A 20,595-nucleotide genomic window follows, 5' to 3' on the forward strand; every position below is an offset into this window, starting at 1 on the left:
GTGGTGGTGGTGGTGGTTTCTTTTGTTTGTTGTAGGCTGGATTGAATATAGGTCTTCAGATATACTAAGCACATACACTACCACTGAACTAAACCTACAGTTTAATGGCAATTACACTGTAGTGGCAATTTAAAACAAAAATGCCAAAGCTTTTCAACTTTTCATAGAAGCCACCCTCTTTTCTGAACCTTGTCTCTGTCTCTGTCTCTTTGTCTGTGTCTGTCTGTCTGTCTTTCTCTCTCTCTCTCTCTCTCTCTCTCTCTCTCTCTCTCTCTCTTTCTCTCTCTCTTTCTTTCTCTCATCCCCCTTCCTTCTCTTTTTCTCCCCTCCTCCCAGCTTTTTAGGAAAGAGGTGTAAGTTGCCTTAAATGGCACAGAAATGCCTATTGCAGGGAATAGCATTTCAATATTTTTGTGTCTTAATCATGATAGAAAACCACCATGTAGCATTTAGATAAAGCCCCATCTGGGTATGAGTAAGACCCAAAACTTTTGAAATACAAACCAATGTTTCTGATCAGTTTGGGGCTTTGCTCTGGGGTGAAGGGCATCTGGTCTCTTTGAGGACTCTAAAATGGATAAAAGCGATGTTTCTCTCTACTTTAAGGTCCTGGTACTGGTCTCTACTTAGGATCTCTTGAGTATATATGCCATGATGCAACATCAAAGATTAAAAATCATGAATTTTTTACTCTATACTCTCTGGCCCTAAACACAAGCTTGGTGGAGGAAAATTTTGGCTGAAGTATAAAAGTTTAACCTCAAATACCACTCTACAACTAGACCTATTTTGTAGAAATCAAAGGAAGAGCTCTAAAGGCTCTAAAGGCCTGATGTACAGGCTTCTGCCACTCTGTACCAAGATTGGAGGCCATACAAAGAAAACTAAGCTCTAAAGGACACACTAAAAGTAAAGTTTCCTGCCATATATCCACTTCTCTGCTTATAGCACTCCCCCTGGAAACAATACTTGGTTGAACTTTCAGGGGCAATTAAAATTCATGGTTCTTTTTTAACCAAAGACCCTTTACAAAACAAGAAAAATTTGAAAGCTTCACCAAGCGAATCCCCAAACATTACCAACTAACTGGTGCGGATAGGACATATCTAAGTCTGTTTCCTGTCGGTTTTCTTTGTCTTATGGGAACTTCCAAAAAGCCTGATTTTTCTCCTGTGTCCTAACAGGTCTTTATGCTACTTTTCAAATGGGTAAAACTGTTCCTTTCTCTAGGCCTACTGCTTTCTTACTGCCCAGAGATTATCCCTAAAACTTACCCAAATAATTATAGTAGCCTAGGAACTTTCAATAATACAGAGCCTCAGGCTCCACAGACTTAGCTGTTGAGCCAGCCTTCTCAGTGTTAAACAACGGAGACCTGGAAAATACACACTCACATGACTGACCAGTTAAAGGTACTGAAGACAAATTGACAAAAGATATTTTACAGCCTTCCCAAGTCAAATTTGGTCACTCCAATAACAGAGATAGAAACTTCTTTGTTAATGTTTGCCTCATATGTGTTTATATTTGTTTTCATGTAATTATATGTCATTCTATGTTAAGACAACATAAAACTCAGTCGACCCTCAGAATTTCCCATAGTAGTTGAGTAAAACACTTGTGGCTACTTAAATCAATATACCAACCAACAGTAGCAGTGAAACTATCTAGGTAAGCTTGCTCCTTGTTGTTGTGTAAGATAAAGATGGCTATCATAGGTCTTAAGATAATAACAACTATCATATTTTAAGGCAAATTAATGACAACCATTGCCTATCTACCTATGATCTCATCTTTGAAAACAGGCTTTTCAAGTTTCTTATCATATAGGCTTTAAAAAAAAGAGAGAAGGATCACGTAAAACGCAGTCTGGTTCCTGCTCAGCTTACTTAAAACTTTTTAACAATCTGGCTAGGCTCTCTGTGTCTTTAAAAAATAAAAACTAATATGCTTTATATTGAGTATTTAAAAGTACAGATTTAGATTAAGAATGGCTATAAAAGATGACATGATCAGCAGTCTCAAATACATTTACAAATAATACAAATATTTGATATTTTTTAAAAATATCTGAGCTGGGCAGTGGTGCCGCACGTCTTTAATCCCAGCCCTTGGGAGGCAGAGGCAGGTGGATTTCTGAGTTCGAGGCCAGCCTGGGCTACAGAGTGAGTTCCAGGACAGCCAGGGCTACACAGAGAAACCCTGTCTCAAAAAACCAGAAAAAAAAAAAAAACAAAAAACTGTATATCTGGCTGTTAGGATATGTATATATATAATCTACAAGTGTTTCTGATTTTATAAAGTTTATACAATTCCAGATTGGATTATAATCAGATGGTCATATTAATTAAAACTGTCAATTTAGCCCATATTCATTTTAACTAATAATGTAAAATTTTAAAACAGTCTCTGTTGAAATGTTATTTGATTGATTGTTGTGTCAGCTCTGATTCTGTGAGCAGTCTAAATAAGACTTTTGCTTAGAAAATAAAATAGCTCTAAAGGCATGATGGCTTCTGCTCCAGGGTTCAACTCCCCATGGACAGTTGCTGTCATCTGGAAAATAATCTTCTAGGCTATTCTTAAAATTAAAATGGAGAAAGTTACTTGGCTCCATGCTTTCAGCTTTCTTTTCTTTTTTTATGTCTTTTGGTTTTCTGAGAAAGGGTTTCTCTGTAGCCCTGGCTGTCCTTGAACTAAAGAAGATCCATCTTCCTCTGCCTCCCTGTGGGATTCAAGGCATGAACCACCACTGCACAGCTGCTTTCTGCTTTCTTTATATTATCTTGAATTATTCTTTAAATAATATCTCAAAAGGATTTTAAATTTTATCAAATAATTTTAAGAGTTTATACTGAAGTATTAGGCTTAGGTTTACTTAAGAAAAATGTTTTTGCCAAGCTCTGTTATACAATTAAATTTTAAAGCAAGGTTTGTTTTTCACCTCTTAGTAACTGACCTTTTGGGTCTCCACTAACTGTACTTGAAGACTTATACTAATAAGAATAAAGAGAGACCAAAAGAGGCAGCTAGTATTTTGGCCCTTGCCCCCAGTTCATCTGTGCTGGATGATGGTAACACTTCTCACCTACCGCTCTGGTGGCTCATCTTTCTGCCTGATCCAAAGATTGCACTCAAAACCACTGTACACTTTGTATACAAATAGGAAGGTCAAAACAAAAGAAAAGTCTCCAGTTCTTCCAAGGGAAACCACATAGTCAGCAAGGCTTTTACCCTTACTAGCTGATAACACAGATGATAAAGAAAAACTAAAGGAGTTAAGGGCTCCTCCCAGGTAACTCCTGGACCAGATCCTTGCCTACCTTTAAAAAGAAAAAAGAAAAAGTTAATTTGGGGCTATGTAAATGTAAATATACATGTGCTTATAAATACCCAGCAGAAAAGTAGAAACCAAAAAAAAAAAATTAATTATTAGTAATAATACAAAAACTAGACTTTAAAAGAGAGAGAGTAGTTCAGGTCTTATATAGGTCTTCACATTAAGTCCTATATGTGGGCTACTAGCATTCCAGATAACTGGCTGTAACTGTAATACAAAGATTCTATTTATTTGAATAGTATTTATATGAATCTATTTAGATAGATTTTTATTCACTGATAATCTTTATCATTTATTCAGTGATAAGTCTTTTTTAAGCTTCTATACTAGGATTTTCTAGAAGAACACAAGTGATAGAATGAAGTATTATATTTTAAATATAGTATATATACATATATATATGTATATATGTATATATACATATATATATGTATATATGATTTGTTAGACTGGTTTACAGGCTGTGGTCTAGCTAGTCCAATAATGGCTATATCCCAACAGCAAGTTCAAGAGTCTGATAGTTGTTCAGTCCATAAAACTGGATGTCTCAGGTAGTCTTCAGTGTACTCTGGAATTCCACAGACGTAGGCTCTTAATGGGAGTGAATGAATGAACTTGACAATGAGAGTGAGGGCAGGCAGGCAGAGGGCATGTCCTTTATATAGGCTGCCAGTAGAAGATGTACAGATTAAAAGTGAATCTACCCACCTCAGAGATCCAGGTTACAGGTGGGTCTTCCTACTTCAGATAATCTAATGAAGCAAAATCCCTCAGAGGTGTACCTAGCCTCTTGGGTTTTAGTTAAGCCAAATGTTGTCAAGTTGACAGCCAAGGACAGCCATCACTCTTTGTTTAGCATACTTCCATCTTGTTATAAAGCAAAGGCCAACAAGTTCTCAGACTTTGGTCCCTCTTGACTTTGACTAATCTGGAAATAACAAAATTCGTAAGTTTTCTTGTTGCTGACTGATATTAATCAGTGACTTTATATTTTTTTATTTAAGATCTTAGCAAAGCTATGTCTCAAGATGGTGCTTCTCAGTTCCAAGAGGTCATTCTCCAAGAACTAGAATTATCTGTGAAGAAAGAATTAGAAAAAATACTTACCACAGCGACCTCACATGAGTTTGAGGTAAGGATTTAATAATGTCTTTTGATTTGTGTGTCAACATGCATAATTGCTGCCAGTGGTGATTTTCCAGCCTGAAATGAGCACAGGATGTAACATCAGAAGTTAGCACTGTTGAACAGTCACAGATCATTAATATTTGTTCGTAGTAAAGCTACTTTCTTTTTTTCTTTTTAAGCTGAAAAAATTTCCCAAGTCCCCAAAAGAGTATGGACAAGATTACACTTTATTTTGTGTTTCAGTATCATCGGGTAGAGAGATGGTTCCCATGTCTAGTAGGATCTGTAAGGAGTTAGTCTACCATCCATGTCCTCTCAATGCCTTTTGCCCATAGCCAGTTAGCAGAACTGGGTTATAGCTATCAGTTTTCCAAAACTGAGAAGCTTTACTTTTCTGTTAGCACATTATCTTTTATTTTTCAATTCAGTTTGTACTTTTACTGTGTTGAGGTTAGTTATGTTCTATTCCCTTTTTGTTCTTTTGGTGACAATTTATTTGCACTCAGAAGTAGTGAAAGATATTGGAATGTAATAAAGAGCATGCTGAATTTCATAGAGACTAAAATTGTTAAGGGTACATGACAACTGACCAGCAGGTGAGAGTGGAGGGTTTGGCTTGTTAAAAGACTCCTTTAAATACAGTCCCTTTTCACTTTTCTACTTCCATTTCAAACAGGCCTTAAAAATTTGCCCTACTCTAGAGTCTGACAATATAAGAATTTCACTTAAAGGTATTTTTAAAGTAATAGCTTGCATCTAGTTTTACTATGTATTAAACACTTTCTTCTGTTTTCATAGCACACTAAAAAAGATCTTGATGGATTTCGGAAGCTATTTCATAGATTTTTGCAAGAAAAGGGACCATCTGTAGACTGGGGTAAAATCCAGAGACCTCCAGAAGATTCGGTAAGTTTTAGGTGAAGCTTAAGAAACAAGGTAATTTGGGATGTTGGTTTTACTTTGTAGGTGAGTCGTAAGGATGTAATAGAACCTTCCTAGCAAACATACTGATTTCAGTTTGTGGTCCTTCATGTTGGATGCGGAGGTAGCTGGTCTTCAGCTTAAAGTCTGATCTCTCTGCAGCACTGTGTTTTCACACATTGTAATCAGTATACAGTCTACTTTAGTACAGAGCATACCAAAAGGATTCCATGCTGTCCTCTCTTCCAACCATTAGATTTCTTACTGCTTTAAACCTTGTTCAGGCACTTACCCAGACTTTAAAGCTTTCTCCGTGCTTTCAGGCCATTTCTGTAACCCTATCTGCCTCTCCCAACCAGCTCAGCATGCCTTTGTGTTTCTTCCTCCCCGGCTTCTAGAGTTCTGCATATTTAAATGGTATGGGATCCTCCCCTAGCCAAAATCCTCTGTGCTATGGAGGCATAGCCCCCCCCATGCCTGCTAGCAGAAAACCCCGCTGAGGAGGGGTCAAGGGTAGTATTAGGTGTTTAAATCTGAGCTCAACTACTTTCTTTTGTGTAAATGAGAACAGTACCAGGTGTTTGTATTTCACAAGTTGTTAAGATGATATGTGTAAAAATAGATTATCTTACTTGAAGCTTTGTATAAACTTGATGTTTTTGCCATGTGTAGTGTTCATTTCTTATGTGTCTATAATCTTGCTTTATTAACAATTTTAAAATATAATTCAATGCAACTGACATCTGGTCCCAGTGTACCAGAGTTTGCTGGGGCTCAGGTCTGCTCACTCTGCCCATCTATAGCATTTTAAGCCAATGGAGTCAACAATTAGATTTTTTTTTCCTAATGAGAAAGTCATAAATAAGTTCCTGCTTAGATATATTCTTATTCCCACATGTAGAAAAGTACCTACATTTTTAAATTTTAGACCATTTTCTTTATTTAAAAAGAAAAGAAAACAAACAAAGCCTCTCATTACTTGTCTGGAGTACAGTATATTATTAGTAACACTGAAGTCAAAATTTTTCTTGCTGGGTTGGCGACATAACTCAACAGGAAATGGACTAGTGCTTGCCATGTAGGTCTAAAGACCTGAGCTCAGGTCCTAGAACCCATATTAGAAAGAAAGAATGAATCCTAAATGTTCTCTTCTGCCCTCTACACATGTGTAACTTGCATACACACACACAAATACCTAAATATAATAAAACAATTTTAAAAATTCCTCTATAATGTCAATTATAATGGGAGGGCTCCCTTATTTTGGTCTTTGTTTTACTTGTCCCTGGCACATTATTTATTATGATTTATTTCTTTGTAATTACATAGCAGAATTAATATTTTCTTTGCCAAATAAATGAGAGAAGTTTTCTAGATAGGCATGTTTTTTAAAAAAGAACTAAATATAGATTCATCCAGTTTTTAAAAATATTTGGGAATGAACTTAACACAATGATAGATTTAGTCACTCTAAGGACTTGGAGTTTTTGCCTTGGAATTATTCCTAACTGCATAACCTCAGTTGATGATTGTGTGGTGGCTCCAGCAGCAGACCTAGGAGCCCTGCTGCTTTCTGGACAGTACTACAGAGCCAGAGCCTGACATTAGCTAAGGGCAAGGCATAAGCCCTTTTGTGCAGTGGCTGCCCATGTGCAGATCCCGGTCCTTGCAGGTGGGTTTCAGTGCTATGCTGGGCTTTAAAGCGTCAGTTGGTAGGTTAATGCTAAGGATGAGCCAGCTCTAGAAGCACCCCTTCACAGCTTCTAACTAAACTGAGAAGTAAAGGTCAGTCTGAAGTCTGCTCAGTGACAGGATTAGCTGGTGGTGTACAGCTTGTCCTGTAGTCAGTCTCAGCTACTGTGCACAGTGAGCCAGAGTGTCACTTGATGCTGAGTTATAAGTAACATACTGGGCAACACACTGAGAACTCATCTTTGCCTCCTCTCCTTGGCAAAAAGTGGAAAACATTTACTTTTACTTATTTTGTTTTATAGGTACTACCTTTATCAAAAAGATTCTAATAAATATATTTTTTTAAAAAGACTCTCAACTGTAATCAGTAGCAGATTTAGTTCTAAAGATATAACTTTCTCATTTTTTTAACAGACCATTTTTTAAAGGCTTATTCATTTTTATTTATATGAGTACACTAGTCTTCAGACACACCAGAAGAGGGCATCTGATCCCGTTACAGATGGTTGTGAGCCATCATGTTATAGCTGGGAATTGAACTCAGGACTTCTGGAAGAGCAACCAGTGCTCTTAACTGCTGAGCCATCTCTCCAGCCCAGTTTTCTCATTTCTTAACTCTTGACATCCAAGATGAACATAACCTTTTGAATATAGGAAGGAAAGCACATGGCTCTGTAATTTTCATTGTATTTTAAGGTTTGAGAGTCACTTTGCTAGTGGAGGAGTCTTTGTGTACTTTGAAAGGTCATGATGCAGAGTGGGAGTTGTAAAGGATTGGAGGATAGAGAAAGAGGTGAATCAGATCACCCTGGGATGTTTGCAGCTCAGCACTACTCACTGAATCCTTTCAGAAGGCTGTCCATGTAGTGAGTCAGAATTTTTGATGAAGGTGAATAGCTGATATGAATAAAGAAGAGATACATTTTGTGTGTTCTTTTGTCTTTGTGTGTATAAATGTATAAGTTTCCACTTAAAATTATCCTTCAAGGTGAATACTCAAGTCCTGTACCCTCTTCAAAACCATACCTTTTGCTATTGAGTTTTATGCATTTTGTATATATTTTAGATATTAATATTTTTTCAAATACATGATTATTATTTCCCATAAAAAATATCCTTCAAAAAAAGCCCTGGTCTTGATATGCACTTATAATCCCATACACTTTCGTGTCAAGAATTTTGGATTGCAGAAGCAAAAATTATTTGCACTTGTTTGTGTAATTTTGTTACTAGCTTTTGGAAATGGTTCATGCATTAATATCCTTTCACCAGATTCTGTTCTTGATCTCCTCTACCCTTCTTCTTGGGTTTTAGAGGAGATAAGAGACAATTTTTATTTCAAAATAATTTCTGCATAATAAACATACTTTCCTTTTTTTAAAGCAGGTAATATTTATTGTTTGGGCCAAATAGAAATTAATCATGGGGAATCCACCACTTAGAATTGACATTGTCAGTGTCAACCTAGCTTCAAAGTTGTATGCCTAAAAAACAAAACAAAACAAAAGCCCGAGTACTGTCACCCAAAGGCTCTTTGGTAGTTTCTCATACTTTGTGTGTAAGTATTTGTATATGATTATGTATTTATGTGCGAATGCATATGTGTACATGCCATGACTTTTGTTATGAGGACAGCTCTCTCCTGCCACCTTGTGGGATCAGGAGGTCAAACCCAGGTTTTGGGCCTGTGTGCAAGCACCTGTCTGCTGAGCCATCTTGCAGGCTTGCATCTGGTTTTGTTCATAGTTTGGAATATTGCTGTGGTTTGTAAGTAAAATTTCATTGAAAATTGAGTCATACTTTTTTTCTGTAGCTACTGGGGTTTTTTTGTGTGTATTTGCACAGTTGAACAGTTAAAATCGAGGCAGTATAGGTTACTATAACACTTAAAATATTCAGTGGCTGAGAAACATCTAATAAAAGCTTATTGATTGTAGCAAGTTCAGACTGCTGAGCTAGCTGTACATGGGAGTTTACAATTTTTTTGTGGAGAATGCAGAATTTGCATATAAAACATGTTCGTTGTCTTTTTGAAGAGCCACCTGTAAAAACATTAAAAGCAATCTCTATGGGATTTTTAGATATAATTTTAGACAATACCCATAGGGTATTTTCAAAGGAAAAAGTTCTAAAGGGGGGTCTTCTGGATAAAGATTATCTATAGATCCTAAGTAACATGCTAATGCAACCTGCCAATTATTATTGGTGTAGAACAATTAATCAACCTGAATTTTGTTTAGTAGCATATTGATTTCTGAAGGCTCTTTACCAGTAAGTTGTTTAGGACATGGCCTTCCCACCATTTTCAATTTTCTTAATTTCTTGCAAATAAGAAGTTCAGTTTGTTGTGGAGAATTATGGCATACATACATTTTATAATACCTTGTTAATATATAATTCCAGTAGGTGATAAGGAGAAACGAAGGATAAATAACTGATAAGGATGGAAGGCATTAATTCTGTGTGCTGTCAGTTTATACCAGCATTATTTAATAAGCTAATAACTTGCCTGTTAGCTTATCAACTGACCTGTGCAGATCTTATCTGCTGGACCTGGGATCTGAGGACCTGAATAAATGGTGGACCACAGTCTAATGCTGTAAACAGTTGTACTTAAGTTTCAGTGTACTTTTATACTCAAATGTAGCAAGACAGTGATTCAAGGAAACTTGTTTGAATTTAGAGAAACATATAACTAAAGGTCAGTAAGAACATACTAAATATTAACAGAGAAGCCCTTTCCCAGAACTCTGTCAGGACAGACCAACTTAAACACAATTGCCTGACACATACTATCGATTATATCTAGGATGGGATGAAAGCAAGGCAGAAGGCCAAATCTAGATTCATGGTACACTGATCAGGTTGGGTTCTATAGTTAAGTTCTGACATCCAACTAGAATAGATATCTTATAAATTGAATACAAATGTTTGTCACAGAAGGCTCAGAATCATGTCCAAGAACAATCCAGGGAACAAATTGTACTTAAGAGGTCCTCTGCCTTTTTTTCTTGGAGTCTCTCTCAAAGATTCCCAAGACATTATTCATCATGAGTCATTATTTTTGACCTTGTTCTGACTGACACCTGTCCTGTTTCAGGTGTTAAATTTCTTACAGAATTTAAACGAGAGTCTCCAGAAAGCAACTTTAATAGTGGAGCCAAATCCTCAGTAGTAATGGGCAGATAAAAGCATACTCAATTGACATAGCCCCAAATTTAAAATTTTGTTCTTTTAGCTTATCGTGAAAGTTAAGCATTCACATAAGTATTGATAAGATGAGCAGCAGAGGAGAAGAATGTCATCCACATACCTAATGACTAGTACCTCAGGAGATTGAATGAGAATCAGGCTTTAAGTGCTTTATGCCTTAGTTGTAATTGTTCCTGTTGAGCTTGTTTTAATTTTTTCTTCAAAAGGGGGGCATTGATCAAGCTGTATTGAGTTATTCCTGCTGTTGGGGAAAATGAAGAGACAAACAAAAATAAACAAGAAATGAAGCCCTCGCTGCATTGACTTAGCCCCACCTGCCATCTCAGGTGATGCATCAGACACTGAGGCCGGCCTCTGAGTTCCAGTCACATAGTCCTTGAGTGTGCTGTAGCAGTGGGTGACTACTGGGCAGCTGGGAAGCCAGAGAGGCTACGGAGTCCACTCAGCCTACTCTGCCGAGATACTTAGGGCAGAAGTTTTTCCTTTCCTCTGTTTTTGTTGTTGTTATTAATTTTCCACTCTCTTACCTGTGCTCGATAACCTCTTGGGTAAGAGGCCTGGTATCCTGCCTTCTATTTCTATTTAAAGAAGACTTTCCTTAACCTTCTCTAAGGGTCATGCTCCAGGTTGGGCTCTGGTTTTAGGGGATCTCTGTAAATGCCAAGACCAACAGGGTATCAACCTGTGTGAGGTAAAGAGGAAGTTCTATTTAACACAGCCTATGTTGGTTCAAACTTCTAAAGTCTAACATTTAGCAGTTTATTATAAGCATATTTAAGTACAGTACAATTTGGAGAAGATGTTTGCTGGTAGAACAAAGCCCCTTGTGCACAAGGAGGCAAAAAATTACATTGAAACTCCTTTCAAAGTACATGTCACTTCCATGAAGATGGACTCGAGATAAGCTACATATATTATCTTAAGGGCCTAGGGGAGGATCTGATATGGTCTTGGTCATTCAGATAGTGTAGCAGTCATTTGGGCTCCTTTGGGTCCTATTTATGGGATCTTGGTATGTCCTGGCCCTACAAATAGCATAAATCACCAAGTTATTAACCTCCTCCATCCCAGCCTTCTTGGTGGAAAAACAGGTTATATGTCTCTCCCTTTGTTACGACAATCCAGGTGTTTTAACATTCCTGGTTTCCTTAGTGCTTATCTGTGAGGGCAAGGACCTTTGTGCTCCCAACAGATTTTCGTGGGGTGGAGGGGAGGGAGGGAGAGATGAGGACAGAGGGAGGGAGGGAGAAAGGAAGAGAAAGAGGACTGAAGAGAGGAGGGACAGCAACCACTTGACACCATGGTGTGTATGTGCAGGTCAGAGGACAACCTCCAGCATCAGCTTTGATCTTCACTCTCCATCCACCTTGTGGAGATAGAATCTCTAGTTCTTCACTACCTATCCTAGACTAGCTGCCCAAAGCTTCTGGGCCAGCTAGTTTCTGTGTTTCATCTCCAAAGATTCATGCCTAGCCACTAATTGTATCTCTCCTCTAAGTAGTGTATGTCATACAATTGAAAAAGAAAAATAACTCTGTGGTTCTTCTATCTTACCTCTACATCTCTAATTTACCATGAATTTCCACTTACAATGGGAGAATTTTTATATGAAGCAAAGTGACCCACCCATACCTATTCCTTATACTTCCTGTCCTGAAATTATTTGGGAGAATCTTTTACTAATCCTTTTTGGGGTTGGGGTTCTTCAGTTTTGAGCAACTGAATATCCACACGTCCCATTTTAAAGCCAAGATAACAGCAGAATGTTTAGTTTACACTAGGCACCACAGCTTGAGAGATCTTTGTAAGAATTTCAAGCCCCCATAACATTTAGAATTATGTATATGTGATTTTTTTCATAGTAGACTGTTAGTATTATCATATTCCCAAAGGAGATCATGACCTATGAAAGCTAAGAACTGCCATCTTACAGATCTGATTCTGCACACCTCTAATCCCAGTATTCGAGAGGTGGAGACAGGTAAATCTGTGCAAGTTCAAGACTTGCTGGTCCTACAAAGTTCCAGGTCAGTCAGGGTTGCATAGTGAGACCTTATCTCAAAACAAAACACAAAAACAAAAACAAAAAAGAATTGAATGACCGTACAGAACTAGATCTATACAAAACAAATATAGATCACTCATCAGCATTTTAGCTTTCTGTTTATGGAGAACTTGAGTCCAGAAATGGCTAACTGAAAAAAAGTGCAGCATGGGATGGATCCATGTGGTGCTGAAGAAGATCTACCTGATCTAACTGGCACAGGGATAAGACCGACTTTCTCCTCTCTTTCTGGGGTGACCTTGAGGCAAGACTTCTCTGAGAGTAAATGGCTTATCAAAAAGAATAAACCTGTGAAAGTAAGAGTCCAGAAATACTGTTTAAAGTTACTCTGATAATGGTCTTTGGTGGTTAGACATATGGCGAATGTGGCTGTTTCTTTGTCTAGAGTCAGAAAAAGAACCAGAGAGTTTCTTAGATCTGTCATTGGAAAACACACAATGTTTTTATTACAATTCTTAACAATAGCAAAATTCATGTATAAAGTAGCAACAGAATAATTTTATAGTTGTAATTTTATGGTTGATGGACACCACAACATGAGGAACTGTATTAAATGGTCTCAGCTTTAGGAAGGTTGAGAACAGCTATTCATACATATATACGTGCCCTGTAGTCTTCAACTGGACTCTTTCTATAACCTCTTTCTGTTTCCTTTTTCTCCACCTCCATCTTTTCAGGCTTGCTTCCACAATGTGAATTATATAATTAAACTAACAATGGGTAGGCCAGTAGGTTAGTGTGAGTTGGGAGAGGCAAGGTGATTTTAGTAAAAAGCTAGCAGATTTTAACTTAAGAAAGTTGTTATTTGGTCCTTCTATGTATTCTGTTATTTTTTCCAACTTCTGTAATCACCTGACTTTGTCCTTTCTAATCCATACTCAAGTGGAATGTTCTGTGCAAACTACCACCCTATCTGATAAGGATATGGGCCAGATGCTTCACATGATTGACTTGTTTTATGACTTTAGCTCTGTCTGACATCTATAAAAACTCGAGGAGTGTACCTTTTTGTCATATTTAAATGGTTTTTGTTTACCATCTATATATGTTACTTTTACATTTTGTAGTTAAAAAATATTCAGTAGTCTTTTAATCCTCTAAAATTTCTATTCAAATTTTGAGAGTTCAGTAAAGTCTAGGAATGGGTTTTTCTTCATGTTTACTTTTCTACATTCTAGGACCTTGCTTGCCATCTGTAAAGCATTGCTTTTTATTTAATTTTTATTTTGTCATCGTGGTTTTCTGCCGATTCTTTTATCATCAGATCTTCTGTAGTTTGTGAGGTTTAAAGTACACAGAGATATTACAATTTTACATCTGTTCAATATTTTGAAATTGCTCCCATTTTTAAAAAGATGGCAGTAGGTGAGAGAGTTTGACAGGTAAAATATTAACAGTAGGAAACAAAGTACTCTAAGTCAATTAACATGTAAAAACTGAATTAAGCGGTTTACAAATGGGGTTTTTAATAAATAATTTTATAGTAGTTTGACTTAGAAATTTTTAAGATCCACCTTGTTTTTAACTAGGAAGGTAATAGAGATCCCTAAGCTAATTTTTATTGTTTGTATCCCATTTAAAGAATCTTTCTGAGTCACAATGAACACAAGATGATTACTCAAAAGGATTGGAAGAATTTTATAAAACAAGAAACATGGATATGTTAAAGGATACCTGTGACTAGACTAAATATTGGAAACAGGTGAAGTAGGCTATTGAATGGATTTTATTTACAGAAAGGCTCAGTTAAGACAATGTCTTAATGGTACATAGTCCTAAAGCCCTTGGAAAATTGCAATGTATTCTCTTATGTCAGGAGAGCATAAAATACCATTTCAACAGTGCTTGTTTTATCTTTTATTTTCTAAGCCAAAAGTTAATTTTTGTTTTATTTATTTGCAATGGTAAGAATCAAACCACAGTCTTAATGCAAGTTAGCCATCTCTTCTCAGAGAATTCAGCTATATCTCTGCTCAGTGTTTTTCATTTAAGAAGTCTGATAGATCATTTAACAGTAAAAACCAACCCAGGTAATTTCATCAGCAGCAGGGAGACAGCCTAACACAGCCACCGGCAGCCTGAGGAGTCCCTTTTTCCTTAGAGACCTCCACTAAGGTAGAGCCGGATCTTTGCCTGAGCTGCAGGCAAGAGTTTCAGGAAGACCCGGAATGAAACAAAGTTAATTATTTGGCAGGTTAATTATTTGATTAATTATTTGGCAGGTTAATTATTTGATTAATTATTTGGCAGACTCATATGGGAAAAGGATAGTACATAATACCAAGGTACAGGTATGGGTTTCTGGAGAAAGAGTTGCACTTAAGTATCTTTATTATGATAATATGTGTAATCCTGTGGCTTCTAAATTACCTTCCTTCCTCCCTTTTCTTTCTTTCACTCATTCCTTGGCAGTTTCATACATGTATAAGATACATTCTGGTTGTCCCCATTCCTTTCAGCACCCCAGCATATCTGTCCTGCTTCCACAGGCATGGTGTTTGGTCGTAGTTTGTGACCAGTTTAGTTTTACCAGGACTATCTGTGTGACTATTGGATTGGGACTATCCACTGTGGTGAGTGTGGTGTGGTCACCGGTTAGGTATACAACTGAAGGCAATGACTGTGTTTCCCAGAATCTTGCAGTAGGAAACAGTTAGCAGAGAAGATTAGAGCTACCCCTCACCTCTTCATTCATCTATGTCTGGCTGTTAAGAAGTTAATATTTGTGCAGACCAAATAAAATCATTTCCAGTTGTTTGAAATGCCTCAGTTAGTTGGATATTACCCAGTAGGTGGCATTTGGAAGCCCTTCTCCCTATCCTCCAGCACTTACATTCTTTATGCCACATCCTCTTCTGAACTGTTCCCGAGCCTTGGAAGAAATGGCATAATGCCTTGTTTAGGACCGAGCACTCAACTATCACTTATTCTCAGAATTCTATGTAGCAGTACATTTCTAATTGTTGTAGAAATTATTTAATCCTGACACAGGGTTTCTACCCTGCCTTAGATTATTTAGTACCCAGATAAAAAACACACACAACCTTTATATTTACAGTAAGCCTTAAACAGCACAAGAACTGAGCAGATATCTACCCTCTATGTTGTTAGAATCTGCTTTTCTATCGGTAACCCTGAGTTATTACTACTTACTATGTTTCATCTGGGCTGCTCTTAACTCCAGTTGGCCAGCCCTCAGATCCATGTTCTCTTGACTCCTAACTCATAGTGGCTTCTCCTTCCTCCTCTTGCACCTTCTTCCTCTCCTCATCCTTCTCTTCCAACCCTAAGCCCGGGAAACCTAAACCCCACCCTATGTCTCTACTGTCCAACTATTGGCTATTGGCACCTTTATTTACTAAGCAGAAATAACTTGGGGGCAAGGTCTATGTGCTGACTGGCTCATCTCTGGGACAACCAGGTCCAGGAGGTCCGCACTTACCATTACAATAGATAACAAAAGACCAAACCTCAACATGCTATCTACCACAGTTCACTGGAAAGAGAGGTTTTTCTAAGTGGTAATTGTTTCCATCCACTTACAAGATAGTTTCGTGTTATGACAGTTTAGCACTTGAGGCCTCTGGCCTCCCCAGCTGTGGGTTTTTGAGTAGTTGTATAGTACCAGGTATGAATTCCTGTTGTAGAATGGGCCTCAAGTAGTTGTTACCCTGTGACAGTCATGCTGCTCTTGCACAAATAAACATGTTTTGTCCTGGCAGGTAAATAACATAGTTCATAGAGTTAACGGGTAAGGTTGTTGGTGTGTTTTCTTCCTCAGCATCCTTTGCCCAGCATATTCAGCACAGTGAAGCTAGCTGGCATGGAGGAAGCTCAGTTCCAGTTCATGCCACCAAGATATATGGTGTCTTCAGCAATAGGGCCTTATGTCTAGTTCTGAAGGCCAGCCATGAAGAAATGGCAAGAATTTTTATTGTTTAGGTTTTCTATGGTCTCTCTGGCCAATTAATATAAGGGAGGGGCCCATTGTTTTAGTCAGTGTTCTATTGCTGTGAAGAGACACCATGACCAAGGCAACTCTTATAAGCAAACATTCAATTGGGGGTGGCTTACTGTTTCGGTGGTCCAGTCCATTGTTGTCATGGTGGTAGCATGGCAGCATGCAGGCAGACATGGTGCTGGAGAAGGAGCTTAGAATTCTTGGACTTTTAAAACCTCAAAGCCCAACCCCATTGTCACACTTCCTCTAATAAGGCCACACCTACTCCAGTAAGGCCACACCTAATATTTCCCAATTAGTGTCATTCTCTGATAACTAGGCATTTAAGTATATGAGCCTGTGGGGGGACATTCTTATTCAAACCACCAGACCTATACCTTGAATTAAGTTACATTTATTAACAAATGTAATTTCTAGCATGGTTTAAAAATTTAAGTACAAATAATGAATTGGCATAATACTTTGCTTAAAGGATTTCCTTTTTGAATGAAACTAAGGTGGTTTTGTGAAGTTTATTGTTTTAAGACTAATTAGAAAATGTCAAGGTTAAAAACAGTTTGGCCCTAAGTAAGCACAGTTCATTTATTGACGTTAGCATCCTTGTTTAAAATTTGTTTAGGAAAATATACATTAGCTCTGTGTGTTTTGACTATCAGTTGATGTTCCTTTATTGATTCCATCAGCAGGAAAAACAAAATAGGTCTTAGGACAGGCACCTTGTCGTGACCACTGAACTTTTTATTTTCATCCTGCCTCACTATCCATATACTCATTATTGTGCTTTTTACAAAAGAGAGAACTGAAGTTCAGAATAATTTGCCTAGGGAAAAGAATCCAGATGGGAACTTGATAGGTTGTCAAGACTCCAAAGACCTGGTTCTTTGGTATCCTCAAATAATATTAAAGGATCCCTTTATCTCTGAACACACTATGGGATATACTCTGAACTTATCAACATATAGCCACAAAAGCTACACATTAATGTGACAAGCATCACTCTTAGCTTTTTTTTTTTTTTAAGATTTATTTATTATTATTATTATAAATGAGTACACTGTAGCTGTCTTCAGATACACCAGAAGAGGGCATCAGATTTCATTACGGGTGGTTGTGAGCCACCATGTGGTTGCTGGGATTTGAACTCACGACCTTTGGAAGAGCAGTCGGTGCTCTTACCCGCTGAGCCATCTCACCAGCCCCACTCTTGGCTTTTTACCTGTACTTTGTGCTCTTCAAGCAACTTTTCTTCTCTGTTATCCCCATACATGGTAGGCATAGAGATGGTGATATTTCGCTAGCCACCTAGATTTCCTTAATTTGTAACAGAAGTTACAGTCCCCGATCAGCCTGAGCCTGTATTCTTAGCCACTATCTGTGTTATAAAACATTTGTTTGTTTTATTTGCACATTAATTATTACTGGGAAAATGGTATCCTACAAGATTATTTTTATGTTCTGAAATGAAATTTCCAGTGTTTTAAAGGGTTTTAATTTGGTGGGGAATGAACTTCTCTGAAATAGGGTATAGTAACCCCTAATTTGCACAGTTACTTGGTGATTGATGTTCATACAACTGGAAACCACTGGTCTGAGTGTAGAAGATGAAGAAAGGATACACCAGGGGTAAAATGCAGAGGCATATAAACAAGAGATAGTAACGTGGGATGGTAGAAACCCAGAGCTCATATTCCTTGAGTAAAGTATGTTGGTTGAGTAGAAGAGTGTGGAGCCTTACAAATCCTGTCTTTTAGTTAGGTTTGGGTTTTTTTTGTAATGTTGCAATGGAAAACAGTGAATCTGAAGAGTTAGTCTGCCAGCTTGAAGATAGTCAGGCATCTGGATTTCTCTGTCTCACTGCATTGCCATCTAGAGCACATGTCCTTATTGTCCCAGATTGACACAAGAATGAACTGTAGTTACGTTGCTAACCAGATGACAGGCAGGGAGGGAGTTGAACTGTGCCCCCTGTTCTTTCATAAGACATCTGCCAATTCATTTCACGTTTCTTGTTTTGACCTGAACTTTGGGATAAGCAGCTGCAAAGGAGGCTGGGAAATATAGTTCTACTCTGGATGACAGAGTGCCCAGTAAAATCTTTGAATTATAAAGGGAAAGGAAAGAATGATATTGAACTTGACAGCTAGTGGTCTTCCATGCCATAGCAGTGCTGTGTTTGGTTATTGCTATAATGGAGAAATACACTGTATCAGTTAGGATTCCTGTTGCTGTGATGAAATGTCAGACCAAAGCAGCTTGGGAGGATTTGTGTTGTTTACACTTCTCTATCACAGTTGTCAGATTTCATCCTTGAAAGAAGTCGGGGGAGGAACACAAAGCAGGAACCTGGAGGTAGGAGCTGATGCTGAGGCCAGGGGACAAGCTCACTGGCTTGTTCCACCTGCTAGGCTGAACCTAGGGCAGTTAGCCAAGGGGTGGTACTCCAGGGGACTTGGCCCTTCCCCATCAATCATCAAGAAAATGTCTTGCAGGCTTGCCTACAGCCAGATCTTACTGAGGCAGGAGGCTTTTGTTGGTAGTGGTCTTTTGTTGTTGCTTGTGTGTTTGTTTGAGACAGGGTTTCTCTGTGTAGCCCTGGCTGTCCTGGAACTCCCTCTGTAGAACAGGCTAACCTTGAACTCAGAAATCTGCCTGCCTCTGCCTCCTGAGCACAGGGATTAAAGGGGTGCACCACCACTGCCTGGCTTCATTTTCTTAATTAAGGCTTGCTTCTCTCAAATGACTCCTGCTTATGTACAGTTGGCATAGAAACTAGCCAGGGTACATGGTAAATTTCTAAAAAAAAAAAAAAAAGAGAGAAAGAAAGAAAAAGGAAGGAAGGAAAGGGAAGGGAAGGGAAGGAGAAAGGAAAAATAATCATTGAGGGGTAGGCTTGTAGGGAGGAAAAGAAACCACTCTAGCAGTAGCAGTACAGGTCAGAGATGAGGCTGAAAGAACTCACTGAGCAGCTGACCATGTTGTTTGATAAGGACAGGAATGGTAAGCTGTGGTTTTGAAGCCAACTTTGTAGGAAGAAGAGTGTAGGAAGCTCAGAGTGAGCCTTGTAAGAAGGAAGCAGAAGATAGTATACTGTTTTGGAAATCAAAGGAAAGTATGATTACAGGATTTAGGGGATAATCAGATGTATCGAACACACCAGACAGTAAGTATTTTGGATTATTGATGAGATTTAGCAGCTAAGATGTCATTGATGTCATCCATGTTAAGAGCAGGCCATGCTGTGATAGAGGAGAAAACCTGACTTCAGAAAGGAAGTAGAGGTACTTGTGGAGACAGACACAGGGGACGGGGGTACTGAATGGTGGGCAAAATGGAGTCCTAGAGACAGACTGTGCAGGATATGGTGGCAAGAAGTCAGCAGCTTTTATTTGCTCTGCCAACTAGGGTTGAGTTCTTCTCGGTTGCTAAGAGCATTGATAAACTTGAAGGTTACTAACAAGTAAGGAGAGTACAATATTTATCGGATTTTCCACAATGAAAAAATCTCATTTATGTATGGTTTTTTGTTTTTGTTTTTTTTGGTGTTTTTTGGTTTTTTTTTTAAAGATTTATTTATTTATTTATTTTATGTATATGAGTACACTGTAGTTGTACAGATGGTTGTGAGCCACCATGCGGTTACTGGGATTTGAACTCAGGACCTCTGGAAGAGCAGTCAGTGCTCTTAACCATTGAGCCATCTCTACAGCCCCCTTTGTTTTTGTTTTTATTGCTCTAGAAAATAACCTAGATACTGGCTGTTACCTTCAAAAATATGAAATGAAAACATAACACATAAAAGTACCTAGCACAGAACTTGCTATATAAAAACTGTGCATAAGTGCTTAAGTCAGTAAAGCAGTGTTCTTAGAATGCTTTTTGTGCATAGGAAGCATAATGATTTATTTTTGCAGAGTTCATTTTCTCTCAGGCAAACTTGCTTTTGTGAAAGGTGGAGGAGAGAAGGAAGGAAGGGGGAGGGTTCACACTGCAGTAATCATCCCCTTCTAACTGAACGGTGTGACCTTGCTGTGGGCATTTGGCACTCACTCTAGAAATGGCACAAGTATGCTATCCAGACTGGGTTATACTTTCACCAACAGGAACAGTGTGTCCATGACTGAGTGCTGAATTTGGCTTTTCTTCTAACTAGAAACTAAGTTGTGAACAGAATTGGCAAGATCACGGCAGACAACTTTAAAAAGATCTCCTTTCCATTTCTGCAGAAAAACTACGTTGACATCCTATAGGACAAATGTTCTTTTTTTTTTTTTTTTT

The 20,595-nt window shown here is 38.0% G+C and overlaps 1 protein-coding gene across 3 annotated transcripts in view; it reads left to right on the plus strand.

The window, feature by feature from the left end:
* The window catches only part of Ugp2 (UDP-glucose pyrophosphorylase 2), a 54,402-nt gene that overhangs the window by 12,749 nt on the left and 21,058 nt on the right, over window positions 1-20,595 (plus strand). For all 3 annotated transcript variants that reach the window (XM_031340494.1, XM_031340496.1, XM_031340493.1), the window contains exons 2-3: window positions 4,345-4,472; window positions 5,267-5,374. In XM_031340494.1, coding sequence (XP_031196354.1) covers window positions 4,359-4,472; window positions 5,267-5,374 — 222 coding nt within the window. In that variant the 5' untranslated portion in view covers window positions 4,345-4,358. The remainder of the gene's footprint in view (window positions 1-4,344; window positions 4,473-5,266; window positions 5,375-20,595) is intronic.

Source organism: Mastomys coucha, unplaced genomic scaffold, assembly GCF_008632895.1.
Source record: "Mastomys coucha isolate ucsf_1 unplaced genomic scaffold, UCSF_Mcou_1 pScaffold22, whole genome shotgun sequence".
Taxonomy (NCBI): Eukaryota; Metazoa; Chordata; class Mammalia; order Rodentia; family Muridae; genus Mastomys; species Mastomys coucha.